Source organism: Megascapheus bottae, chromosome 32 (genome assembly GCF_031878675.1).
Source record: "Megascapheus bottae isolate mThoBot1 chromosome 32, mThoBot2.hap1, whole genome shotgun sequence".
NCBI lineage: Eukaryota > Metazoa > Chordata > Mammalia > Rodentia > Geomyidae > Megascapheus > Megascapheus bottae.
This window is the reverse complement of record NC_143540.1, coordinates 811,989-839,287: the sequence shown is the minus strand read 5'-3', so window position 1 is coordinate 839,287 and position 27,299 is coordinate 811,989. Positions and strand designations below refer to the sequence as shown.

Sequence of the window (27,299 nt, the reverse complement as noted above, 5' to 3'; positions counted from 1 at the left end):
GCCCTAGCTTCTTTAATGTTAACCACCTTCTCTTCAAAGGCCTTGGGGCCATCTTCAGTCCCCAGCACGTCCAGCAGGGGGCGCGGCTCCTCCACCCCAGCTCCTCCCTCCAGGCGTGCTGGCACCCAAGCCTTCCTTTCCCAGATTCTGAAAGAGGTTGGGAGACTGGATGCCAAAGCAAAACCAGAACGCCAGTAAGTTAGTAAAACCTGTTCTAACCTCTGGAACAAAAGCTAAACCCCGTCTGCCAATAGACAGGTTTCTGCCTGAGGACCGAGATTTAGGGCAGTCTAGAAATCACACATGCTGGGTCCGGGACGACCTTGCTGCATGCATCCTGAGACCAGCTCGCTGGTGCATGCTGTGGCATGCACACCAAGAGAGGAAGAGGTTGGGTGAGCAGCTGTGCGCTGTGGTGTGCACACAGGGAGAGGAGGAGGCTGGGTAGGCAACTCCTAACTCCCATGAACAAAAGACAGCCAGCTCCTCCCCTCCCCTCACCTTGCTGATTCACTAATAGGGCCACAGTGGTCTCTCCGTCCATAGCATCTCCCCCCTGCCAGCCACCTGCACCTGAGTGGATCTGGACCCTCCCAGAGTGTCCAGTCCACAATTAATGAAGAAGAGAGAAACTGGAGTCAATTCAGAGAAAAAGCACCAAAGTGATTCGAGGTGTGCAAAATAAAGATCAGTAAGCTGAAAGAAGCCAAGGGGTTCCACCGGGTGTTTGCCGGGCTATAAAAGACTTAGGCCCAGGGCAGTAACGAGCTTTCCTCCCACTGAGAACAGAACAAACAGAAAACAGACTCCAAATGAGCCTGCGATTTGGATGTTCAGTAACTTTTGTATTTGAACAGATCTTTCCAGTAGAAAACGTTTCTTCTCACACTCATTATCTCCCTCCTGAAAAGGCAGTGCTAACAGGGAAAGAATGAGCCGTGTTCGCTGCTATGAAGTAGAGGTGTGATGTCTCAAAGAGCACGATGTGGCACTTCTCCCTGGAAGCACATGAACTCAATGAGTGTGGTGACAGGTTCTAGGTCAGAGGTCACAAAGGGCCACATCCCCCCCTCCAACCACTGTCCAATTACATGCTCCATTTTCTCCAGTAAGCAAAGAGAGGTGAACCCTGAGTAAATAGTGACAGAAATGAACAAACACCCGTTCCTAAAGAAGTCAGTCAGGTCTTCCAGGGCAGAACCCAGCTGGGCATCTGTCCCTCAGGCCTCTGAGGGGACCTGCCTTTTCTTACTTGTCCCAGTCGAAGACAACTTCTGTCTGAACTGTCCCCAGACTGGACTTGGAGTCAGCTGAACTCCAGGAAGCCCAGGGAACGAAGTCTGGGTGGTTCCTCTGGACCAGCCAGGAGCCCAGACCCCCCCCCTTAGTCCTGGGCCTCCAGCAACGGGAATCATTTCTGCCAGAAAGGCCCAGGAACTCACCTGAGCTCTACTTTCTCAGTCCTCCTCTGGTGTCCAAGGAAGATCTGGCTAGCAGGTGATATTCCATGCATAGCAGTGATAGCCTAATGCTGGTGCGTTTCTCCACGATTCCAGCATTCGCAAAGGTAACAAATGAGCAGAAAGGACAAGTAGGGGATCCAGGTGAAGACTGAAGCCAGGTAGGCCCCTGGGGAAGAATGTCCAGAATGCAGGCATGTGAGGCTTGTTTGGCTGGTTCAAGGCCCAGGAAGATCTGAGGGGCTGGAGAAGCATGAGCAAGGTGGGAGAAACAAAGCAAGCATCACCCATTCGGGCTCCCTCCCCTCCAGGCTGGACGCCTCAGCTCTCCCCCCTTCCCCCTTCTCTCCCTCTGGGCAGTATCTCCCCTATCCCCCAGCTCCTTTCTTTCACCTCCACTTGAGCTGGTATTCCAGCCTCCTGCATCTTCAACTGTTCTAATCACTCTAAGCTTCCAGCTTAATCTTCCTTCAGTCTAGCTTTATCACAGCCTTAGATGCAGGATAAAGCAGAAGCTCTTTAGCCTGCCTCCAATCTGACCTGAAAGTTGTCACCCTAGATCCTCATGTTGTCACCTCCCCAAGCTCCTCATGGCCTCCATCCATCCTGCAATGCTCAGTCTAATCACTTCCAACCCAGAAATCCCGGCCTTTGAGTTGTCCAAGAGTCCACTCTGAGAGGCACAGCTCTAAATATCAAAGCCTTCTTTCTTGAATGGCTGTAGTACAATCTTGTAGGTAAGTAGTTAGAAAATAGATGGACACATACCTACCCTACATACATATGTGAGTACATAGATACCTAGATATGTGGATACACAGATGGACAGATAGAATAAATTATAAAACATATTCATTCATATATCCAAAGAAGTGCTTAAATGCACTGGCCATAAGGCCCCTTTTTCTATTCTCCTGTCTCATCAACTAAACTAGATTCCCCAGGTAGGAATCATGCCTTATGGACCCTATATATCATTTGAACATCGTAAGTTCTATAATATGTGGATGGTAAGTATTAGCAGAGAAAGACCTCTGGGGTGTCAAAATGACATGAAAAGGAAAATAAAAGACAACGTGGCGTCTTTGCAGCCCTTCCTTTCTGCAGGTAAAGAGCATATATGGTGATCAGAGATGGTCACTGGAACTGAATCCCTCCCTTTACTCCCCCCACCACTCCCTGCTATCTTCAGCCACTGATTAGACATGTCATCGGATCTCTCAACACCGTTATACTCAGCACTGGAATTCTCTAGGAAAACTCTACCAAATACGGTAAGACCAAACACGAGAACACGTGTGTGCACGTCGGTCTCTACTAGGTAATGCTTAAAAAACATATTTTACAAGCCTTATAAAACTGAGAAGATGATGGTACACTTTCCAGCTTCCAAATCACCATCAGAGCTGGTGATGGTGAAACTTTGCCCACACAGAAAGCTCGCAAGGGTGCTAATAAAACAAACAAACAAACAAAAAACGCAAGCCAGCCTGGGAAACCTGCATTGTTAGGGAGAAAGTGTGAGATCGGACCTGTACAGAGAAGGCACTTTCAACAGGAGCCTAAAGGGAAAATTCCTCTAAGCCTTTGGTGCCTGGTGGCCTTGCGTGGATGCGGGCAGTGGAACTGAGCTGTGTGGACCGTGCTTTGCAGGGGTGCTTTGAAGTCAAAACCTGCCAGCCACTTTGAAGTCCTATCTGTCAAAGTCATAATCATAATTATTAAGTTCAAAATAACGCATGCAGGACCTCAGTATTCCCTTTCTGTTTCACCAGCTTGGAAGGGACGAGATACTTGAGAGGAAGGGGGTGGGATGGATGGGTTAACAAATCACCAGTTTCCAGTTGGCTCCCCTGTGCGGCTCCCCTACCTTCATCCCAAAAGGCTTGGTCCCTATGCCCATGAAGGCTCAGGACAGGCGGCAGGCATGGAGAAAGGAACACCCATGCAGGCCTTGCAGGACAATGCCCAGAAGCCCTGACCTCCTCTAGGTCTCCCGGTGGTGGCTAAGCATAGAATTGCATGCCGCCTCCCTATCACCAACCAGCGGGACAGCAGTGGTCCTGGGACCTGATTCAGTGGAGGCATTGCAGAGCTCATGGCACCAGGAGGAGCCGCGGGACACTGGAGCAGACCAGCTGACTCAAGTCCCAACAAATGAGGTGCTGTGATTTGGGCCCCGTTCCTCCCAGCCCTTGAGAAGCCAGAAGCCCAGACTGTTATCTAAAAGGGGTCTTTCTTTGAGTAAACATGCCTTGCAGTCATCCACCAGCATGCCAGCTTTCAAAGCACTGGAACATTATACAGTGAGACAGTATACATTCACCGCAGCTAAAAATAAAAATTGCCTAAAAGTGGCACTGTGGCTCAGGGATAGCATCCAGGCCTAGAGTTCAAGTCCCATGACTGACCAAATAAAAATTGTAGGAAATTTCAGGTCACTCATATCCTGTGTATTGAAATAATAATTGGCAGTGGCCTGTGATATGACCTACAGATTAGGGGGCAAAAAGAAGCCTCTTGGCCACTCCCCTCTGCCGAGGAGACAAAGACTGAGAGAATTCAATGGCCCTCCAACAGCCACTTCTTCTGTCATTCCACTTACGTTGTTTATTTTTAGCCATTGGATGCCATCCAGGGCTCTAATGCTAGAATTGTTGGAGCCAAAGATAGTTATAGACTTTTGATAGTTACTGATTTTGATGAGAAAAACAGATAATAAGGGTGAGGAAAAAAGCAAATACTTGGTACTCCAGCACACTAGAATGAAGAAGTGGAGATTCCCCTCCCCACATCCTGAAAGGAGGAAATGAAGATCCACATATACTAAATTCTTAGCACACAGACAACCGTTATAGTTCACAGGGAGGCAGGAAACGGTTCTATTTCCAAATGGTCAAAATAGTATACTAAACCAAGTGCTATCTGATTCCTAAAGACGTGATGACACTGTTTCCAAAGCTGCATGATTTGGTGATTCCTGAAGACAAGAACAAGGGAGGCTACACCACATTCTATGTGAGCTGAGCCTCTATTTCTCAATGTCTTCCTAGCACACGTCTAAATACTTCTCTCATCTGCTAGAGAGGAAACAGCTTGGCCCAACTTGTAAATCATCTACATCAACCAAAAATAAACATAATTTTGAAGACACAGCATACCAGACCCCTATCCAAAAGACCCAGTCAGCAAAATATGCAGAATATGTCCCAAATCACTAATTCTTCCCCATGACTTCCTCAGCCCATTTTATATGGAAAGTGATAAGGAGCCAGACCCTAGAATTCATTCCACAAAACTTGGAGCTCTGATCTATTGTGGAATTCAGCAAGTGAGTCATACTGTATGGAGTAATTTATAAAACAGTATGGTTATTTCCTTACAGCAAAAGAACAAAACTCTCTTAACCTATGCGCACATATGATGCTTTATTGACCCAAATGCATTTCCTGAACATTCACCATGTCCGCACTGAGTGCTTAGGACTGGTAATGTATTAGCTCTTTATAACTGGACTATTAAGTCTAATAACATTTAATGAAACAATTTTAACTTTATCCACACCAAAAAAAAGCCACAAATGCCTTTCCATCAACTCCCTGAAGGCAAAACAACATAAATGTAAGAGAGAGAATGAGAGAGAAGAAAAAGAACTATGAAGACTCATTAAATGCGAATGATTTCCATCGCACAGGTTAAGTGCTGCATTTGTGTCCCAGTGAAGTCCACATTGGAGTTTTACCACAAACATGAACCCAAGCTGGCAATTATCCTTCACCATAATGCTACAAAATCATCTGAGCACAAAAACCTTGGCCTTCTTAGCACAACGACGCAAAGTGAACCAACACACTCTCACAAAGTTCTCGCATTCCACTTGAAAACTACACTGTGAAAGATTCCATGTGACACAGCCACCTGGCTGGCTAGGACAGAGATGGTGACATCCCCATGTCAACCCCAGATGGATGCCAGACCCCTATGCCCAAAGCACAAACAAACTGCATTGTAATTAATCAGGTCCAAACCCATCCCTTGTAAGAAGGCAGACACATTTTTTTATAAATACGTTTTATTCCTATGGCCTGTTTTGAAACTTGTAAGTCAGAGGAGGGGAAATTGGCTTCTTTATGAAGATACATACATATACATATATACAAATATAGGCCTGTTCTCACTCATGTTTCTGTGTAGAATATCAACATCTGGAAAGCTCCAGAGTTAACAATTCTAAGTCTCCTAATCCCCAAATTGTACCTCTTTGAAAACCACCTCCTTATGAGGAAATAAATAAATAAAAATAAACCTACAAATGTCCAAGACTCTTTGCCATATTGGGTTTTTTGTGAACTTACTTAATAATCTAATGATTTTTAAAAGAAGTGCTATTTATGATTACTTTTCAGCACCTGTCTTGGAAGATGTCAGGATTTGAATACTTCTGAGCAGCCCCAACATCAGAAGGCGGTAGGGGACTCTGGGAGCGAGCACCAGGCAGTTGTAGAAGCTGTGAAAGCGCCACGGTGGGAAGCAGCTTTGCGTGGACTTCAAAGTGCACAGCGGTTAATTATCTGGCTTTCGGAGCAGCATGGACCTCGGTGACAGCTGTTAGGCGAGGATGCTCCGGTGTCTGCACAACCCAACATCAGCCTTCAGATGATGCCATTGTGCAGCTTGGATCTTGCAGGAAAGAAACGCTTAAGGTCTCAGCTTGGTTCAATTCAAATGAGCCTAAGAGTTTCCCCAGATGGCTTCCTGGCACATGTTTACTTCTCCTGAGCCTGCTCTTTGCCCAGCATTGTTCTCTTTGGTCTACCACCAGTGCTTCGCAGAGCATGGGACATTTGGGCTTTCTCTGCTCAGGGTTACTGAATCCAACCTGAATCCAACCTGGAGGGCTTGTAACTTTGGTAAAAGAAGCAATACTATTCTGTAAGAACATGTTCTCTCTCTCTCTCTCTCTCTCTCTCTCTCTCTCTCTCTGTCACACACACACACACACACACACACACACACACACACTTGTCTGGACTTTTACTGTCAGAGAAAGTTGACTGTTTCTACCACATGCATAACAGGTGGGGTGCCTGGGGAGAGGTGAGATTGTTCCTCCAAGGCTGACCAGGTACACTGGCCCAGGAGCTGTCTGCGCTGCATGAAGACAGCCAGGGCCTGGCTGGGTCTTACAATCCCACAGCATCAGATTCTATCTATAACTCAGCGCGATCCAAATCAACCACGTGCCAATCCCCAGAGTAACTCAATTCTTTCCTCGTGTCCTTCAGACACTGCCTGTCCTGGGGCTGGGACTAAAACCCTGAACTTTACTACTTGAGCCACAGCTGGTGGTCTGCAAACATGAGAGGTGTGCCCTCCAGGAAATTAGGATATCCAGAGAAGGGAGGGAGAGAGCCAGGACCAGAAGGGGAGGGGAAGGGAAGGGAAGGGGAGGGGAGGGGAGGGATAGGAGAGGAAGGGAATAGAGGGGAGGAGAAAGGGTGAGGGAAGATTTCCCTTGGATTTATTGATGGTAAGAACAGAATTCTAAGACATTAAAAAAAAAAAGAGGGATTGCTGGGCCCGGTGACTCACGCCTGCAATCCTAGCTACTCAGGAGGCTGAGATCTGAGGATCATGGTTCAAAGCCAAAGCCAGCACTAAAGACTGTGAGACTCTTATCTTCAGTTAACCACTAGAAAACTGGAAGTGGTGCTGTGGTTCAAGGGGTAGGGTGGCAGCCTTGAGCTGAAGAGCTCAGGGACAGCGCCCAGACCCAGAATTCAAGATCCATGACTGACCAAAAAAAAAAAAAAAAACAAGAGGGATACAGTAATAGGGATCCAGAAAGTCAATTAGGAAAGAGAGAAGGGGGGATCAAAGAGTGACAAAAATTGATACAAACTAAACTAGCTTCCTTGCTTAGAGAAAATGCCTGCCTTTGAGCACTCTTAGTAAAGCTGTACTCTGTACGCTGAAAAGTAGAAATAAATAAATACACATTATCCATGTATCCTCTTGCCCTGTGGGGCTGCAGGCTGACATTTGGCGGACCTTCGTAAGGATGTGGTGTGGGCAGTACCTTCCCTGAGTGCTTGCAAAATTCAGGGCTCTCCTGACCTTTCTTCAAACGGCTTCATCTTTCTGGTGTAAGCAACATTTCCAAGCTGCCTGTGAAACTGGGGATGCCATCTGCCCCCAAGTTTACACAAACTGGCTGTCCGTACATGTGTCTCTTTGCAGTTTCCAGTTCATCTCGCTGGGCAGAACCAGACACGTTGCCCAACTCTTTCAGATTTGTGGTCCCTTTCGGTGACTGCCTTCTTCTAGAAGATTCTGAATACCTCTGAAACCCAGGCTGGATAAATTCCCAACAGGCCAGGCTGTTGGCCAAAATCCTCAAAGATGACAGTCCACAGCTGTCCCTGCTTTCTTGGGAAAAAAAGAGGCAGGTCACTGATGCTCAACCAACAGCTTGGCTCCGAGGAGATGCTACTACAGGCTATGTGAACACAGCCACTTTGTGTGGACAGCCAGTGTGACAGACCAAGGCTAGACTTTCTGATACAAATAAAACCATGTCCATGCTCTCTTCCTGCTTCTTTGTGGCACAGCCACCAGGTTCTCATCCAAGTACTCTGTCTTCTAGCCACCAGAATTGTGAGCCAAATAAATCTTCTTACAGACTACCTGGCCTTTCCCAAGTGAGTTACTAAGGTATTTTTTTCTCACAGCAACACAAGACTAACATACCCATCTAACTGTCGGTGGAAAGGCCTGTTTATCTAACCCAGAAAGTTTCTTTCTGCATCCTAACTTCCTTCTTATGTTTTCCTCTGTGGTAACAGTGGGCTGTTTGAACTTGGGACCTCATTCTTGCAAAGCAGGCATTATTCCACTCGAGCCCCTCTGCCAGTCCACAATTGCATTGGTGATATTCAAGATAAGTCCTTGCTTTAAGCCTGCCTCGACTGTGCTTCTGTCACTGAAATGCCAGTGTAGTCCACTGTATCCAGCCATCATGTTTCCCTCATGGCTGGGGATAACACACATCTGCTTCTGCACTCAGCCATTGGTTGGAATGAAGTCCGGTGAGCTTTTCTGCTTCTGGGAGATCCCACGTTGTCCCCTCCCCCAGTTAGGACTACAGAGCCATGTCACGGCCATCACACCCAGGCGAATCTTGTAAAAATATTTGATATATATATATATATATACATCAATATACATACAAAGAAGAAATCCCACAGCCTACCCAGGACTGCACACAGGATATGCACCTCTATTTGAACCTTTGCTTCAGTGTTTTCCTTTCTCAAGATACACATCAGCCATTTGAGCCCTCACCCCAGAGCCTCCCCTCCAGAGGACCCTGTGTCAGGGTCCGCTGTCCGCAGACCTCAGTCCTCGGGCCTGGCTAGAAGCAAGGCCTCTGGCCCTTCCGGGCTTTTCTCTCCTCACCTCACAGCTGCACCTTCTCCCAACAGGTGCTCCTCTTAATTTATGAGCTCCTTGCCCCACTGACAAATCTCCACCAAAGCTCCAGAGTCACTCAAATTGAGCTGAAAGTTCACCCCCCCCCCATTCTGATGGCCTGTTCATGGCCCCCCAAGTCCCCATCATTTAATTATTTACTAATTAATTCCCTATTCCTCTCCTGGTTCTAAAGGATCCCAAGCAACCCTATGAGTCAGTTTATCAACAGCAGTAACTTGGCAGGAGGGGCTGACATGCAGGTAAATGCAGAGTGAAGCCTCAAGAACTGCCAGCGCACTTTGAAGAAAATATGTTCACACACACACTTCCAGGTCAGGCCAGGAGGTTGCCCTCAAATCTGAAATCGACTTCCAGGCCAGCGCCCTCACCCTCAATTAGTGTGTGTACCGTAGCCTCTAGCAAGCTGACTCAACATTTCTTAAAACAAATCATAATTAGGAAGATGAGCACCCTGCCAAACACTTACATAATGCATCCCAAAGCCGACGAAAAACGGAAATCTGACCGGATATTTGCAGGGAGCACAGTTGTATTCATATCCAACACATCCTTTTCTTTTTCTTTTTCTCTGTTGTGGGGCTTGAACTCTGGGCCTGAGCCCTGTCCCTGAGCTTCTTTTGCTCAAGGTTAGAGCTCTACCACTTGAGCCACAGCACCACTTCCAGTTTTTTCTGTGTACATGGTACCAAGGAATTGAACCCAGGGCTTCATGAATGTTAGGTGAGCACTCTACCACTAGGCCACGCTCTGGAACTCTGGCCCTACAGCCCACTGCATAGCTGGAAGAATGCAAGGCTGCGCTAATGTACCCATGCCTACCCCCTACCAAACGCCAGGCACTGCTCCATTATTGACCTCCAGGTGGGAAGCTGGGGGCTTTGCTGCTCTGCCCAGCACACCTCACCAATCCAGCAAAAGGTCCCAACTCCATGTCATACCTTGCTCTTTCTCAACATAAAGTTGAGAAATCTAAAACTCAGCAGCCATTGCAAGTTGAGGACAGAACTGGCACCTCAGCCAATAAGTCACTTGCATGTGCCACCAGCGTTACCGTTGCAGCTTCCACTGGCTTCCAGGCCTTCACTCTGCCTCGCTGAGCAGCCATTGTTTCCACAGCTGGCTACCTGAGGCTTTCCAGCTGGGCTGGGCCTAGGGGATGGGGTGGAAGGGTGTGACCACATTAGAGGGCTATTTCTCAACTTCCTAGAGAAATGCTCAATGGACCATTTCAAGCTTTGTGAAATAGGTTAACCAAAACAGCTGTGTTACCTAACTGGCATCACCAGCCCTCCCTTCCTGCTAGAGAGCAGTTCTGTGCCTGAGCTTCCAGGTGAGAGGTTCAAATCCTACCCTTCCTAACATTCAAAAGTAATTTAAGCTGGGCCTCCTGGCTTAGGCCTGCAAGCCTAGCTACTCAGTGAGCTGAGATCCAAGCCGGCCCAGGCAAGAAAGTTCACTACCAAAAAGCCAGAAGTGGAGGTGAGGCTCGAGTGGTAGAGCACATAGCCTTGAGTGAAAGATAAGCTAAGGGACGGTGCCCAGGCCTGGAGCTCAAGCCCCAGGACTTGCATATGCATGCACACACACAATTTAACTTCTCCGTGCCTCAGTTTCCTCATCTGTAAATGAGGGACCTATCCCACTGCGAGGAGGTGGTATGAGGAGCCAATGGAGCATTTTAATATCTCAATAAGAATGACAGGACGAAGAAGCTACATATTCAGTAAATATTCAGCATGTGTGTAGTTCAAGCTAAGGAGGGGGGAGGCACTGCAGGCCCCTACCTTGGCTGCGCCACACCGTCCCCTTCAGGTGTGAGGACAGGGCCTAGGGCAGGTGGCACTAGGGGCCCAGTCAGGGATCTCGAGTTCCAGTCACAGGCCTAGAAGGTCCAGTCAGGGGTCCCGGGCTCCAGTCAGGGGTCCCGGGTTCCAGTCAGGGGTCCCGGGCTCCAGTCAGGGGTCCCGGGCTCCAGTCAGGGGTCCCCGGAATCCACTCACCGTCCTGGGATGCTGTCAGCGGCCTGCTCCCCCCGCAGGTGGCCCTGAGGAGCCTGCACTGACCAGGCGCGAAGCTGAGGCGCCCGACTGGCGGGAGGGGGCGGGGCCCGGCGGGGAGGGCGGGGCCCGGCGGGAGGGGCGGGGCCCGGCGAAAGGGGGCGGGGCCCGGCGAAAGGGGGCGGGGCCCGGCGGGGGAGGGCAGGGCCGGGCGAAAGTGGGCGGGGCCCTGCGGGAGGGGGCGGGGCTCGGCGGGAGGGGACGGGGTCCATCGGGAGGAGGCGGGGCCCAGAGAGAGGAGGCGGGGCCTGGCCTGTGCCCACGTGACAGCTGCTATAAGAGTGCGGGGGGCCGGGGCCGGGCGGGCAGTTGTCGGATCTCCACAGACTCAGTTCCCCGCCGGACTCGGGGACTCCCGGACCGAGGGACGGACGGAGGGACCCACAGGCCTTTCCAGCCCGCGGCGGCCGCCGCGGCTCCGCGCCCGCCATGGCAGGTAGGCGCCCTCCCCGCCTCCCGGCCGGGACCCGCGCCCATCCGGGTCGGGGCCGAGCGCGAGCCCTGCGCTCTGCAGACCGCGGCGCCGGGCGAGTCCCCCCGGCGCCCCGCGCGCTTCCCCGCGCCCTCCGGGTGCCCCGCGGCCCCACCCGCCGCCCGCCCTGGCCGCCGCCCGGCCTATTTTTAGGCCCCGGTCCGGGCTGCCGCGCACCGGCGGCCTCGGCCCTCTGCGCAGGCGGCGCCCTCGGCGTCCCCGGAACCCGGGCCGGCGCCCGGCCACCGCGGTGTCGCGGTGTCGCGCTGCCGGAAGCGCCGGTGGTGCCCGGGGCCGCGGGCCGGGCGCTGAGGGCGACGTCCCGGCTCCGGGCCTCCCTCCGCGGCCCGCCCGCCAGCACGGCGCGGCTCCCGGAGACCCCGTCCTCCCGCGCCCCCCGGGCCCCTCGGGTGCAGTGGCGGTGGAGGGCGGGTGCGGACCGGGCTGCCGGGCACGCGTGACAGGCGTCAGTGCTGTTGACAGCGCAGTCGTGGTCTGTGCTGGTCAGGGCCCCGCGCGGCCAGCGGAGTCTGCGTCGGGTCTGCGTCTGGGCGGCCCGGCCGGTCCTCGGCTTCCTCTCCTCCTCGAGGCCCCGACCCTGCAGCCTCCGGCTGGAACGCACGCGAGGCACAGTGAGGAAACCCAAGGCAGAGTGGCTTCCTGACACCAGGCCCCTGATTGGTCCGCCGTGCCCCCGGTGACCCCTGCCACAGTGACTTGTGCACCTGGATGTCCCAGAAGACACCGAGAAACTTGCAAAGGCCGCAGGGCTGAGGTTATGGAGCAGGAAGGAAGATCCGTGATATCCGTGTTGGCTTCCAGTTCTTTGCAGGCGTTTCTGGAGTGTGTGTGTCCGCGGTGGCAGGGGCCTGCCAGGGGGTGTTGCTTGCCTCCACAAAGGACTGGCAGTTTGCTAGAGCTTGTGGGGCTTGTCTCTGAACCCATTTCAGAAGGAGTGGCTGACACAAGCAGGGAAGGCCTTCCGGGAGGAGCTATTGGAGCGCTTCAGCTCTGGTGGGGCCTGGGAACTTTGTTCCAGATAGAGGAAAGGGTCAGGTGAAGGGTCTGACTCATGCCAGAAACATGAAGACCAGGGCCTCTGTTCTCTGGCAGTCCTGACAGACAGCTGGATTTGTTGAGTGAAAATACCACACGAAGTGGGAGGCTTTTACCCACCCAGGGCCCTTTGGGTGTTGATAATGTCACCAATGCTGGGGACAGCTGACAAGAAGCATATGTGTCTGTACCAAATGATTTCACAGGCCTTCTACAGACATCCTTACCCCTACAAAGTAGAGGGAGAGGGAATGGAGTTCTTAATCTCCTTGTGGCCACCTGCTAATTGCCCAAAATTGCCCCCTATCCCTCCCCGTACTAAGCTGTGGTTTAGTGTGGTAATTCATTGTGTCTAGGTTGAATCTAGTTCTTGTAAAAGCCTGATCATCCTGTAGCAAGATATTAAGCAACCCTGCGGAACCATAATCTTGAACCATTGATGCAGCTCGCTTGCTTGTTTGGCTGATGCTCTGCCATTTGAGCCATACCTCCAGTCCTGTTGTTCTTTTGCTGGTTCTTGTGGAGATGAACATGGAATCTAGCAGCCTTTTCTGCCCTGGCTGGCTATAAAATGCAATCTTTGGGAAATCAGCCCCCTGAGCATAATCCTGAGGATTGTAGGCGAGAGCCCCTGGGACAAGCTTCCGGGACCACCCCTGGAATGACTACCTGGGCTCTTCTCTCTGAGGCCGCCTTTCCTGACAGAGCAAGTCGCCCTCCCAGGGGCCGATTCCGCCCTTGCCCAGTGCCACCACTATGCTGAGGGTGTTTTTTCTCTGTGTTAAGATCAGGCCTTTGTGACACTGGCCACCAACGACGCCTACGCCAAGGGTGCCCTGGTTCTGGGCTCTTCCCTCCAGCAGCAGAGGACCACCCGGGAGCTGGTTGTCCTCATCACCCCCCAGGTCTCTGATGCCATGAGGTGAGCGCCTCCCCTCGCTGCCTGCCTGCTTGTCTGCCTGTCTGCCCATCCATCTGCCCCTCGGGTTCCGGCCCCCTTCTCTGTCTGAGGCTACACCCTATTAGAAGCGTTGACCGCGGGTTAGTGAAAGACGAGAGTTGCCGGGTGAGGGCTCCAGTGTGTGAACTATCCTCTGTGTCTGGGGACACGGGCCCTTCCTTCCAGGAGGCGGTGTCCGGCCTCGCAGCTGACCTCTGCTAGCGGGTCTTGGGTCTGATGCCCCCTGCTCAACCCACCTTTCTATTTCAAGTACTCACCTGGGACAGTATAGAATCTTTATCAAAGGCCTTTCTGAGCCAGTGGTTTTGCTAAGGGAAGCACTGGAGGGCACTGGGTACCTGTGGTCAAGTTAGTTTACTTTTATGATTATTATTTTTTTAACTGGGATTTGAACTCTGGGCCTGGCTCTTGCTATGCTATTTGAGCCCCGCCCCAGTCTGTGATCCTGCTGTTGACGTCTGCCATCTGGCTATGATCATAGACTCACAGCGCCATGTCTGGCTTATCCATTGAGATGGGGCCCAGCTGACTTGTTTGCCCAGGCTGGATGTGATCCCACCACCCGTGTCTACACATCCATGGACTCAGGCTGTTCTGAGATCTTTAGGGCAGAGTGAAGGGGGTGGGAGTATTACAGCCCTGCACCGGGTCACTTTGGTGACAGGTAGATGGATGGATAGACAGTAAAGCAACAGTTCCAAGTTAGACAGGCCACTCATTCTAAAAAGAGTCTAAGCACTGGTTTTGTTTTGACAGGAAAGCCTTGGAGACGGTCTTTGCGGAAGTCATCACAGTAGATGTTCTAGACAGTGGGGATTCTGCTCATCTGACTTTGATGAGGAGACCCGAGTTGGGGGTCACGCTGACCAAGCTGCACTGCTGGTCCCTCACACAGTATTCCAAATGTGTGTTCATGGATGCAGACACGCTGGTGAGTGTGGCTCGGCGAGCAGAAACGTGGCCGTCCGCGCCCGGTAACAGACCCCCAGGCACCTGAGGACTTCGGTCAGCAAGGCTCGAGGTGTCCTCACTGCTGGGTACCGAGGGAGGGACAAAGGAGGGTCTGTCACAGAGGGGTCCCAACAATGCCTCTCTCCCCTGTGCGCCAGGTCCTAGCAAATATCGACGATCTCTTCGAGAGAGAAGAATTGTCAGCAGCGCCAGACCCGGGGTGGCCCGACTGCTTCAACTCCGGGGTCTTCGTCTATCAGCCCTCGGCTGAGACGTACAGCCAGCTGCTGCATCTGGCTGCCGAGCAGGGCAGTTTCGATGGTATGTGTCGTGCTCAGCCTGTCTTATCTCCTCTTGTTACTTCAGACGTGTCATTGTCTGGGATGCACAAGAACTGGAGCAAGCGTTTTAAAATGTGTGTGTGTGCGCGTGCGTGTGTGTGCATGCGCACGCGTGTCTGTGTACTTGTATACACACCTTTTTTTCCCTTATAGATCATAAAATTAATGTTGAGGTTTTTCTTTTTTCTTTTTTTTTGCCAGTCCTGGGCTTGAGCTCAGGGCCTGAGCACTGTCCTTGGACTTTCTCAAGGCTAGAGCTCTACCACTTGAGCCTCAGCACCACTTCTGGCTTTTTTCTATGAATGTGGTACCGAGGAATCGAACCCGGGTCTTTGTACATGGTAGGCAAGCACTTTAACCAGTAGGCCAAACTCCCGGCCCATTGATTTACGAGGTTTTTCTATGTTTCAATTAGAGTATGATTTAAGTATACAATGACTATTCAAAAGTAAAGAAAGGTCTGGGCGCTGGTGACTCACACCTGTCATTCTGGCTACTCAGGAGGCTGAGATCTAAGCATACGGATCCCAGGTTAAAACCAGCTTGCGCAGGGAAATCCATGAAACTGAATCTCCAAATTAACTAGCAAACACACACACACACACACACGAAAAGATAATCGTACCTCTGTTGATGGTGTGTACATAGGTCTATGATAAGAGTGCTTGCTGTTGGTGGATATCTGAATTTGGTTTGGTCAATTGGCCAAGGGTTTGGGATTTGCTACTTTCACAAACTTCCTTACAAAAATAAGGAACTTTATTTCAGTCTTGTTTCACTGTTTGGCTAGTTGACAGTCTAAGCCAGTAGCTCTCAACCAGCAGTAATTCTACTCACCCAAAAGGACAGTTGGCAATGCCAGTGGGTGTTGGCTGGCTTGCCAACAGTGTGCCTTGTCTGTCTATTTGTCTGTTTGTGACAGGGTCTGGCTTTGTAGCTCAAGGGTGGCCTTCTTCTTCAGTCCCCAAGTGCTGAGGCTACAGGTGTGTGCCACCAAACCTGGCTTGAAGACACTTTTTTTCTCCACTGAGGGAGGCCAGTGCTGTTAACATCTGTCCAGCAGAAAGATCAGCTTCCCTCCCCAGAGACAGCCCTCGGGCTGTCAGCATGCTAAGGTGCTCTCTGTTTTGGTAGCAGGACAGGAAGGGCCAGAGTAGAGGAAATACATTGTATGTACATGATGGGCATGTCAGAATGAAAGCCCTTATACAACTAATTGATGCTGTAAACACAGCAGGAATCTCCAGGCCAGAATAGGCCTTGCTATATCTAACAAGAAGTACAGTAAGCAGCTTGAGTGAGAAAATAATAAATTGAGCGTTAGTGTTGGCCAGCAAATGCACTTTTGCCATTTTTATGTTTTGCTGATTTCCTTTCATGGAAAGGAATGAAAATTTCATGGGCATTCAAGCTCAGCTGACAGCCGTGTGCTTAAGTTCAAGTTCAGCGGGGCCACCATGCCTGCTGCCTGCGTTACCACAGTTACCTCTGCAGAAAGGAAGAGAATTCTTAGGCAAAGTATGCCATTTGTCCCACCCGAGTGGCTTTCCTCTTCTCCTGAATGAAGGAAGCACCCATTTGTAACTGTGACCAGCTCCACTGCTCACCTTCTGAAATAGACCTGAGGTCTGCCGCCCACCCAAAATGTGGCTGTCATCATGGAAGGAGAACCCAGCAGCCAGCCCAGATGTGAAGGCTGCCATGCACGGCTGAGCAACTCAGGCTGGAGCTGTGGAGTCTGGGAGCCAGGCCTGGCTTCCTGCTGCGTTCTGGTATCCATCCGCAGGCATTCGCCAAGCTAGTGGATTCACTGATCGTCAGGGCTGGATGAGGAAACACTTCCTGCTTCCCCCAGGAAAGAGGAAGTGCCGGGAGGGAGGGTCTGTGCTTACTGGCACACCTCACTTGGCTGCAGGAGCCCGAGCTCACCTTCTCCCACCCTCACACCACCCTTCGCTTCCCTCTGCTCCCCACAGAGGACTGGGCTGGCTCAGTGAACAGAACAGCTTAATGGAGAGAGCCAGGAGTTGTCAAGGCTCTGAATTCAGAGGGGAATAAAGCAATGGCTTCTCATGAGGATGGTGACGTGTGCAGCGGGGTCACACTTGGCTCTCGAGCCAGGCCTCAGGAGCATGCGTCGCCCGCTAGCACCGAAACTCCTGCTTAGTCTCTTGCTGGTGTTTAAATGGAAGCGGCAGGGCCTGGTGAGCTCCTGCGACACAGCGGGGCTGGAGCTGGCGACTCTGACCAGCCCCTCTGACTGCTGCTGGCTGAGCTCTGTGACAGTTTTCACAGCCCTCCTTCTGCAAAGGAATGTGGCTGTCACTCTTCTAGTCATCAGGCCCTGTAACCACAACCCCAACGCTGTCCCTGGCCCCGACAGGACCCCCGATAAGGCCACGCATGCTGCATTCCTTCACTCAGCCCCTGTAACTTTTCCCCTGCCACTGTCCCTGGCCCCGACAGGACCCCCGATAAGGCCATGCATACTGCATTCCTTCCCTTCCCCAGTGTCCCGAGTGAGAACTGAGATCAGTGACAGCACAACTCACTCACAGCTGGCCTCTCCTTTTCCCTGCGGACGGGTCTTGTGTCCGTCCCTGTGCTGCTCTGCGGGTTTCTGTTATCTCACAGGTTTCTTCATCACTTATGTTATTGCACTTCCCAAAAGCTGAGCCATGTCGTAGGTGATGGGAAACTGTCACAGGGTTGCCTCCTCAGTGTTCCTGGTGCACTTGACTCTTCATTTGACTTTGAAGAAATTATCTGAATGTGAGATGAGCTTTATTTTTCTTCCTGTGTGAGTCAAAGATTCTGAGGTAGAGAGGACTAGAGCTTAGTGATCAAAAAGGCTGTTATTCCATCTCTTCTGTGTGTGCAAAGCCCATCTTTTCTGACCCCTTTTGAATCTTAGCATTTATTTTATTTACTGTAACCTAAATCCCGTAAACTTTTTATTTGTGTACTGGAATTTTAGTCTATAGTAGTATTTTGGGGGAAAAGTAGATCCATTTGGTTTCATCTTAAGCATCATGTGTAACCTTCCTGTTCCAAATTCTGAGTTGTCACTGATACCTTTTAAATGGAGTGTGATCATGTTGTGTTGTTATTTGGGCTGAATTTGAGTTCAAAGCCTGAGCCTTTACCTGTTAGGCAAATGCTCTACCTCTCCAGCCACACCCCTAGCCTCCTTCCCCCAAAACGAATGAAGAACGACAGCTTTCTACACCAGCCCTGGCCCGGCCACCTGGGTTCAGAGGCCTTCCCACCCCACGGTGTGGTTCTGTCGGGCCACCACCTCGTGCAGGGGCTTTGCCAGCCACCACGCAGGAGGTCCTGGCTGCTCTCAGAGTGATTTCTGTCACTTCACTGGTGGTTGACGCAATGCATACGGGAAAGCAGAAGCTGTGTGTTGCATGCAGTGGCAAAATAAATGAACCCACGACAGTGAGATCTTTTTTTTTTTTTCGTAAGAGCTATTTTTATCTCATTGCACCCGGGAGTCTTTTTGAACGTAGCAGTCCATTTTCTTTACTGCTGCAGTTTGCAGGGATCACGGCCACGGGAGGAAGGGACCGCCGAGCAACGTGTGTGTTCAGGCTCCCTCATTCCTCAGCAGCCGTGCGAGGAAGCCATGCATTCCATGTCCAGCATTGACTGAGAACCCATCGTGCCCCGGGGTCAGGATGGTGGCGTCCCCCATGTCACTGAGCTGGTGGCAAAGCCACGTGGGAACTGGAGTCCCTTTAAACACTATGGCTGAGGGCTGTGTGTGTGCATGTGTATATGCACGCAGGTGCATGCGTGCTTGCATTCTCTGCCTTGCAGCATTCCCTACGAGACATCTCGGTGGAAGATCCCTGCCGATTTGACTTTATTACAGATTAAGTACTTAAAATTCAGGTCTTTGAACAGACAGAACAGCTCATCTCACAGAGAACAGATGTGGGATCCTTTATTCCCACTTCCTGTCATCCATGATACCCCAAAGCACCTCACCACTGAAAATCAGCACAGTCGGCATTTTATGGGGTCTAGAAGTTTTCTTGAGAGATTTCTCTGGCCTGCCTTTTGGTAGCAGGCCAACTTATTGTTTCAAGTTATTTTAGCTTCCAGGCTGAGCAAAGATGCTAGGTTAAGGGCCCAGTGTAGATGTAAATAACGCAACATTTCCTCCCTTGCCTCTGGGAACTTAGGCTCTTTGAGACCTGCAAGAAATTTAATAGCTAATTGTACAGTTAGCATCCTCTCCGTTGGTACAGGTTCAGAAGTGCTGAGATTGTCTGGAAGATCTGCCGGACACTAGGAAAGTAACGTTCTAGTTTGAAATAAGTGTGTCCTGGCAGGTGTGCACTAGTTTACCTGTCCAGAATGTCTCTTTCAGTGTGAAAAGGTACGGCACAAAGTGGTGAAATGTCATTGGTTTTCCCACAACAGATCAGTTGTTCAGTGGGTCTCGGCCAGTGAGAGGCGGGCCTGGGGGAAGGGCAGTGCCTGGATCTCGCTAAGCTCAGCGGGTTAATCCACTGAGCCCCAGTGAACTCCGGGATGAGCCCCGTCCCAGACCCCGGCCTCCCTAAGCTGTAACCTGGTCATCCCTGGCAGGTTTCCTGATGGCTGCAGGATTGTCACCAGGGTGCATTGTGAATCTCATATCATTTCAGCGCTTGTCTGTAATGTGATAATAGTTAAAATGCAAGCGAAGAAGAGATGCTCTGATCTTCCCTTCTCTGCCCTGACTGGATAACAGTTGAGACTATGTATTATGCCTGTGGAAAACTGTAGACATTTTCTATAGAAATGACTTTTTTTGTGGTAGTAGTGTTTTTCCCAACTGGTTGTTTTGGGGCCAAGGTCTGGCTGCCAGCCTGGACTGCAATCCACACACTTTAAGGGCTTCCAGAAGTAGCTTTGCAAGCAGATATGTGCTACCACACCCAGCTTTTATTGAGATAAGAGCACCTTAAGTTTTAGCCTAGGCTGACCTGAATCTTAATCCTGATTGATGTCTGTCCATCACGACACCCACCAGCGGAGGTGTCGGGCCTGCACCAACACACAGGCTGATGGGTGAGAAGAGAGGCTCGTGTGCTCATGAAGCTGACTTCAGTCGCAGCTCCCGAGCAGCCTAGGAGTTGAGAAGGGGGCTTGTGTGTCTCTGCTGGCTTCAGTCTCACCTCCCAGGTCTCCTGGGATCCCAGGCGTGAACCGTCAAGGCATGCTGAGACTGGAATGCCTCAGGGCGGCCCTCCTTCTCATACCCTCCTTTCTGAATACCAGCAGTCCCTGGCGCAGGTCCCAGGATGAAGTCATCCCTGCTCATTCTTTGGGCCCCCTCTCTGGGGGCCCTCGGTGTGTCTCCACGTCTCCTATTTGTGCTCAGGTCAGGCTTGTCCCGGGCAGCTTTGCTCGGCCTGCAGTACCACCTGCCGTCCCCTGCCCTACCTCATTTGCCCGTTGCTTCTCTGCAGCCCTGGCACCTGGCTTCAACACAGGGTCCTTGGACATGTGCTCCTCCACGAGCACAGCCTCCACCACCACAGGCCCTGGCGCAGGGGACAACGCGTCTTACTCCCGTCACCCCCGAGCACCATGTCCAGTGCGCGGTCACATCGAAGCCGCTCGGGAAACACGAGTTGAATTCGTGAACTAGTGGCCACGCCCCCAAAGCATCCTTTACGGGGGTGACCTAGGACTTCCTTTGAAACAGAATCGGCCCCGTTCCGTCTTCCTGTGAAGCGATGTGGCCGCTAACAGCACGCTCTTCTCTCTTTCAGGTGGGGACCAGGGCTTACTCAACACCTTTTTTAGCAGCTGGGCCACGACGGACATCAGAAAGCACCTGCCCTTCATCTATAACATGAGCAGTATCGCCATCTACTCCTACCTCCCGGCATTTAAAGCGTGAGTGTGTGTGTGTGGGTGTGTGTGTGTGTGTGCGTGTGCGTGCGCGCACACGCGTGCGCAGTGGAGGCAGGCAGAGGGTGATGTTTATGACCCCCCCCCCCGAGGTGCTCCTCATCTTTCCAAGGGGAGTAAAGTTCTTCCCTGAGAAGACGCCTGGCACAGTCTGAGGGAGTGTGGTCCTGCCGGCTGGGTGTGGGGTGACACCGGGGCCCTGGCCCGCCTTAGAGGACAGAGCTCATCCATTGCCCAGGCGCTGGCCCTCTTGAAGGTCCACACCTGGAGGGGGGACCAGGTGGGCTTGGAGGGGGGGCACTTAGCTCTCGGCTGAGGGTAGTGCTGTATCCCCAAGGCAGGGTGTGCCCCAGGGACCCTTCTCTGCTCCATGGCTTGCTTGGGCCTGCGTTTCCCCTTGCAGATAGAGGAAGCCATCAGGTCCTCCCTCAGGGCTGTCAGAGGATGCAGTGGATTGGCAGGAATCCCCGAGGGACAGGTGCCCTGTGTTGTTATTGTCGTTGTCAGCCCAGGGCCAGGCTAACGCGGTGTTTCTGTGGCCCAGGGCCCAGGGCCCAGGGCTTGTTCTTGAGCCTCTGACTCATGCATGTGGATCTAAGGAGATGATTCAGACTTCTTTGGCTGTCAGGTTGGGCAGGGCGGCCCGCTGCCGGCTTGGCTCCTGTTTCCACGCTGGGCGCCGGGCATTCCGGGTGAACAGCACACAAAGAGCCTCTCACTCCTGTTTCCTCATCCAGTGCTCTCAGATGCAGACCTGGTTTGTTCTCATGCGTCTTGACCCAGAGCCGCCTCGCTCATCTCGGCCGTGCACCAGTAAAGCAAGGGAGCGAGGCCCCTGGCTGAATGAGTGGCTCACAGGCAGCCGTGGGCGGGGGCCGTGTCACTGTGTGCCCTGCCCTGTAGGGAAAGGGGATTTCGGATAGCCTCCCAGAGAGGCACGCAGCTGACAGAGGGTGCCGCTGCCCACACACACAGGCCTGTTTCCCTCTGACTCAGTTTACCTTCATGTGCTGCCTACCTTACTGCCAGCATGGTTTTGTGTTCCTCTTTTTGTAAGGCAGCACAAGAAGCCAGTGGGGCAGATTCAGCTCCAGGTGGCAGGGAGGGAGGAGGAGAGAAACTTAGAACCTTAGTCCTGTCTTCAACTCAGTGAATCCTCTGAATGAACTTCCCCAAAAAGGATGAAAATGGCTTCTTCCTAGCGCAAAGCCCGAGTGCGCGTTTTGGAAGTCTCTTTGGTGTGTGGCATTACCATGGCAGCTCTCCTGGACTGCGCAGAGCCCCTCCACTCCCTGCAGCCTGGGGACCAGACCTCAGAGCCCAATCCCCTGTCCTCCTGCCTCTCTGCCCCCTTCCCCTGTTCTTCTCCCCATTACGAGTGGCCTTGGAATGAGAGGTCTGCAGGAGAAAGCCCGAGGGAAGCCTGCCAAGCGCGTCTGCGCGCTGAGGCCAAGAATACAGGTGGCCAGGGTAGGCGAAGGACGATTGTTCTCTAAGCAGCTGTGGGGTTTTACGTGGACACGATTGAGGTGCAGAGGGGTGGGGCAGGCGAGGAGGGGCCTCTGGGCACAGGTGGAAACCAGGCTCCAAGAAGAGGGGAGCACACCGTCAGAATTCCACGTGAAGGAAGGAGAGTGTGGGCAGGTGGGTTCACAGGCCCTCAGTGTGGGCAGCCAGCCAGCAAGAGAGACGGCGACGGGTGAGGCGGCCACAGTGAGTCTAGGGAGAGGCCAGCGCACCAGGCCACGTGGCCAGTCAATTCCCAGCATGTATGGGGGGGGGGGGGGGCCGGGGTTGAGTGGTTCTCATTTCCCAGGCCCTCCTGAGAGGGAGGGCAGAGCAAGGAAGCCTGGGGGTGGAGCTTCCCTGGGCGGCACCCCTCTCCTGCCCAGGGTACCCCCATAGCCTCCTCAGGTAGATGCTTCCCCTAGACAGCGCTGCAGGTCCTCATTGGAGTCTGCGTGCACGCTGCCCTGGGGAGAACCAGGACCCTGCCTGCTCCCTTCCCTGAGGCCCTCGCATATTTCCCAACCTCTAAGCCACGCAGGAAAATCCTGTCTCATCCTTTGGTAACGTCGGGTCACCGAGATTTATTTTCGAGGCTCACATAAGCGGGCTCGGTGCTGGGTCAGGTTCAAACTGTGTCTTGTGATCTGGATGGCTCTCTGGAGATTCTAGCAAGTTAAAATTAGAACAGTTATTTTAAGAGATGTGTGCAAGCCGAGGCAAATCCCATACTGGGGCAGAATGAATGGCTGCTGGTCTTTAGAGGCAGTTGGGAGAGGTCCCCCTGTCTTGTTTTCATTCCTGGCTGGCGATTGGGCGTGAGTCAGGAAACCCTCTTCCCCTCTCTCTGGGCTGAAGCCCGACCTTGCCCTTCTACCCGCTGGCGCCTGCCTTGGGCCAGCAGTTTACACGACCACCCTGCTGCACCTTCTGGGGGCACACAGCACTGGAAAATGTCCCGTCACCCTTTGGTGAGGTGTGCCCAGTTGCATTTAGGCTAAAATGTTCTTTTTTCCTTTTCTCTTTTCCTTGATTTTTCCTTTTCCCCTTCCTCCCTTCCTTCCTTATTTCTCCCTCTCCTCCCTCTACCTCTCCCTCCGCCTCTCTTCCCTCTCCCCTCCCCTCTCTTCTCTCTCCCCTCCCCTCTCTTCCCTCTCCCCTCCCCTCTCTTTTCACATGCTAGGCTGGTGCTTTACCACTTTTAAGCATGAAGTAGCTTCTCCTTTTCCTTAAGACCTTGTTCCCGCCTATTTCACTTCTATACGGTTGTTAGGGATTTTCCGGAATGGCCGGTGAGTTGATTAGGATGGTAGGAAATGGTTTTTAGAGGAGAGCAGCGCTGGGATGGGAACTCTGGAACTCTGGGTAGGTGCAGACGCCTGGGGCAGGCAGCCTGCCTCCAGCCTTCTTTCCTGCGTCTTACTTCCTGTGGCAGGGTGCTTGGCCGAGCTTGGGGCTTTGGCTCCTCTCCTCTCAGATTCATCCTCTGTGGTTGGGCATGGCCACTTGGCTCAGATTCTGGGGGTGCCCCCGCTGTGGGTGGGGAGCCCTCTGCTGCTCAGCGTCATGCCTCACCTGCCTCAGTCGTGGAGCTAAACTGAGGAAGAGCCTTCAACACCAGTGCCCAGCATATACCAACAGCCGACTCTTAGTTCACTTAAGCCTCACCCCCACAGTTTCCATTTGTGGGGTGGCAGGAGAGAAGGACTAAAGTTCACACTAGGTTCTGGGTTTGGTTTACGTTGATGGGCTTCTGTATCGTGACCACAGCACATTTATATTTACGTTATCTATTAGATACGCGCTGTCTACCTGGGCAGGTGTTCGGGGGCTGTTGAGTGTGGGAGCTCTGGGCCAGCTTAAGCTTCTTCCACATCACACATGGCTGCACCCTGCCCACCCTCGGCTGCTGCTTCTGCACGAGTGTCTTTGGCAGGCTGAACCATTTCGGATACCACTGCCATCGTTACAGTGAGGGCACCTCTTCACTGCAAGATGGACAGGCCACCGGTGCCAGCGCCCACACTACCAACCATTCCCTCCGCATCTCTCTGCAGGTTTGGCGCCAGTGCCAAGGTTGTGCATTTCCTGGGACAAGTGAAGCCATGGAATTACTCGTACGACCCCCAAACCCAAAGTGTCAAAAGCACATCCCACGACACCCCCGTGACTCACCCGGAGTTTCTCGGCCTGTGGTGGGGACTCTTCACCACCTCCGTCGCTCCTCTGCTGCAAAACTTGGGCCTCATTCCTGACCCGGGCTCGTACCTGAGTGTGGTAGGTCCTACTTTCTCCTCTCACGTTCTTCATAGCTAGTGCTGCACTTTTGAAAGCATGGGAGAGCGATGCAGATCAGGAACATTTAGTGTGTCAGTGAGAATGAAGAAACAGTGCCAGCACGTGTGGAAAACCCCAGCTCTGAGCGCACGGGTGGGGCTTCCGCCGTTTTCTGCTCTCCCACAGGCCACAACTGTTCCTTTACCAGTTCCCTGTCCACAAAAGATCCTGAGATGATTCCTAAAGTAGTAAGTGTCCAGGCGAGGCCTGCAGCTCACACTGGTAAAGTGCCTGCCTGGCACGCACGCAACCCCGGGTTTCATTCCAGTGGGGGCAGAGAGGGGAGGTTCCCCTCTTAGAAAGCGGGTGTTGGGTGCAAAGCACAACAGTATGAGCGGGTGAGGGATACTTTAGTCCTGTGATACTGTAGGGTCCCGATGTCCCCTCGGGGCGGGCTTACACTCACTTCTGCAGGGGCGCTGTCGTGAGTGTCCTTTCAGAGGGGCCTTTCTGAGGTGAGTTCTGGATGGCTTGGAAGAGGACCAGGAGTGCTATCTGACACTAAGACACAGAGAACAGGATGACACAGGGCCACTGGAATCGGTTACCAGGGAGCCTTCCCTTGTCTGCAGCCTACATTGTTGTCATGTGACTTGCTACCATTTGTATAAAATGGAAACTGGAGAGTGGGGGAAGAACCCGCTCGTCCTCCTTGCTTAACAGTTGCGGGCAGGTCGCCCTTGCGCCACGCCTGGAGCAAGGCTCTCAGTAGCTTAGCTAGGCTTGTCCAACCCCGCAAGCACTCTGTCTAGTATGGGTTGCCCCCCCCAAAAGAGGTCACATGACTTGTACAGTAGAACCCGGGCTCAAATCCAGGTCAGAGAGACTGGAATCCTTACAAAAATTCAAGGTGGGGCCTGCGTAACGTCTCCGTGGACTGCAGTGCTGTTTGTGGCAGGTGAGGAAGATGACAGGCAAAGTGCCGATGTGGGCCTGGGAGCTTGCTGCCAACAGGGCAGAGGCAGGGCCAGCCAGGGGTGGCACTTCCTCATGCCACCTCAGCCACACCCTCCCTGGAGATGCAGTGTTGGTTAACATACATACATGCCCATAGACAGGAATTCCAAAAGTACGCCCCACTCTGCCAGTTTCTACCCATTCACGTTTTTTTTTTCCCCCTGCAAAGACTTCTAGCACCTAAGACTAGAAGTGGGAATGGAAGCATGGAAAGGAAAACCATGGAATCATTCCACTTTCCTTCTTTCAATGCAGCAGCTTAAGTAGGTGTTGAAGCTCTCTGGGCAGGTTTCTAGCACCTTCGGCATCGCCTTGTTTAAGTTCTCAACCTCTCCAAGCCCACCTAGATTGAGAGTTTATCACCAGACGTGTGTCCCGTCCCTCGCCCGCCCACTCACGCTCTCTAATGAACTGTTTGCAGCTCTCAGACTTGGCCTATTCACTGGCTTTCTCTTGTGGCTTCTGTAGAAAGGTATGCAGAACTTAAACCTTCCCCTGGTTACTGTCCTCCCTATGTCTCCACTGAGTCGGGAAGTCCTCATTTTGTTAGGAGATACAGCCATGCGACCCCTGTACTGTCGTGTCTCCCCCCATCTGTTCCGTGTAGTTATTTTCATTTTTCCACTTTGCATGGTAATCCATCCTGACTCTTCTCACCTACGTCAGCTGACCGCCTTTCTAGTGGTCTCATTCCCGGCTCTCAGGGTCTCTGGTGATGTCTTCTAGGAGCAGGTCTCAGGAGCTGTCTCTAATATGTCCCTCGGGGAGACCCCAGCGGCACCCCAGCCTACCGTGTCCTCGGAGGAGCGGAAGGAGCGGTGGGAACAGGGCCAGGCCGATTACATGGGAGTGGATTCCTTCGATAACATCAAGCGGAAACTCGACGCTTACCTCCAGTAGAAGCACCACCGCCACTTTCTGTGGACAGCCCATTGCAGGCACTGGTTTCTGACACAGCACGTAGTATCTATCTAGAGCTGGGCTGCAAGAAGTCTGTTACAGTTGTGGAGGCTTGCACTTACTCACTAGATGAAGGCTTTTGCAGGATGCAGGTGAGAACTGGGCAGAAGTTGTGAGGTATTTCGGTTCACACTTCCCGCTGAGTGTTTGCAGGCTTTCTCTTATGTAGCTCATGGTTCAGAAACTCTGTCACGCTGACCGCAGTCCTGGGTGAAGGAAACCCAGCAATCACACTGTTACAATGACTAGATGAACTCTAGTGGTTCAGATCCCAGCTCTAAGCCTCCCTTTATGTGGCCCATCTCTCACTTGCTCCTTACACCTTCCCTTCTGGGGACCTGCATTTGGGAATTGCCTGTAGTAGACCTGCCAAGTGAGCCATCCACAAAACTACCCATCAATGGCGCTGACCCACGAGACAACCCATCAGGGGCGCTGACCACGGCTTGTCAGTGCACCAGTGCACTGCAAGGCGGCGTGTGGAAAAGCTTCCGTGCAGTTGTGTATTTGAAGGTAGCAGTGCATTCTGGGGGTTCCCCACAGCAGCCTATCCTGTATGAAAAATAAAGACTTACTGTGGTATGCTGGTGGTTTAATTATTCCCCATTTTACGCTTGAACAGATTAGGTTATTTTAAATTATTTGCAGTCTGAGTGGAAAGCTACCTAGTAGATTTAAATCTAATGTTCCCTACACGGTGAGCTGAGAGAGCAAAGTGAGATGAAACTAGTCTGTCATCCACCCGGGAGGTATTCAGTTAGAATACCGCAACCCTAAAATTGCCAGGCTGTCAGTCTCTGAACACAGTCGTCTTTCAGAACATCAGAA

General features: G+C 52.2%; 1 protein-coding gene across 2 annotated transcripts; it reads left to right on the top strand.

Annotated features, from left to right (window-relative positions):
• The first annotated feature begins 11,291 nt into the window (after positions 1 to 11,291).
• Positions 11,292 to 26,587, top strand: LOC150042993 (glycogenin-1). 2 transcript variants are annotated; one of them, XM_090323259.1, is made up of 8 exons: positions 11,292 to 11,447; positions 13,326 to 13,461; positions 14,257 to 14,431; positions 14,610 to 14,772; positions 20,570 to 20,696; positions 24,275 to 24,494; positions 25,933 to 25,983; positions 26,238 to 26,587. In XM_090323259.1, the coding sequence occupies exons 1-8, from the start codon at positions 11,441 to 11,443 to the stop codon at positions 26,409 to 26,411; spliced, it is 1,053 nt and encodes a 350-aa protein (XP_090179385.1). In that variant the 5' UTR covers positions 11,292 to 11,440; the 3' UTR covers positions 26,412 to 26,587. The 2 variants fall into 2 exon arrangements, with proteins under 2 accessions (XP_090179385.1, XP_090179386.1); XM_090323260.1 differs by lacking the exon at positions 25,933 to 25,983 and having other exon boundaries at positions 11,294 to 11,447.
• Positions 26,588 to 27,299: the final 712 nt, after the last annotated feature.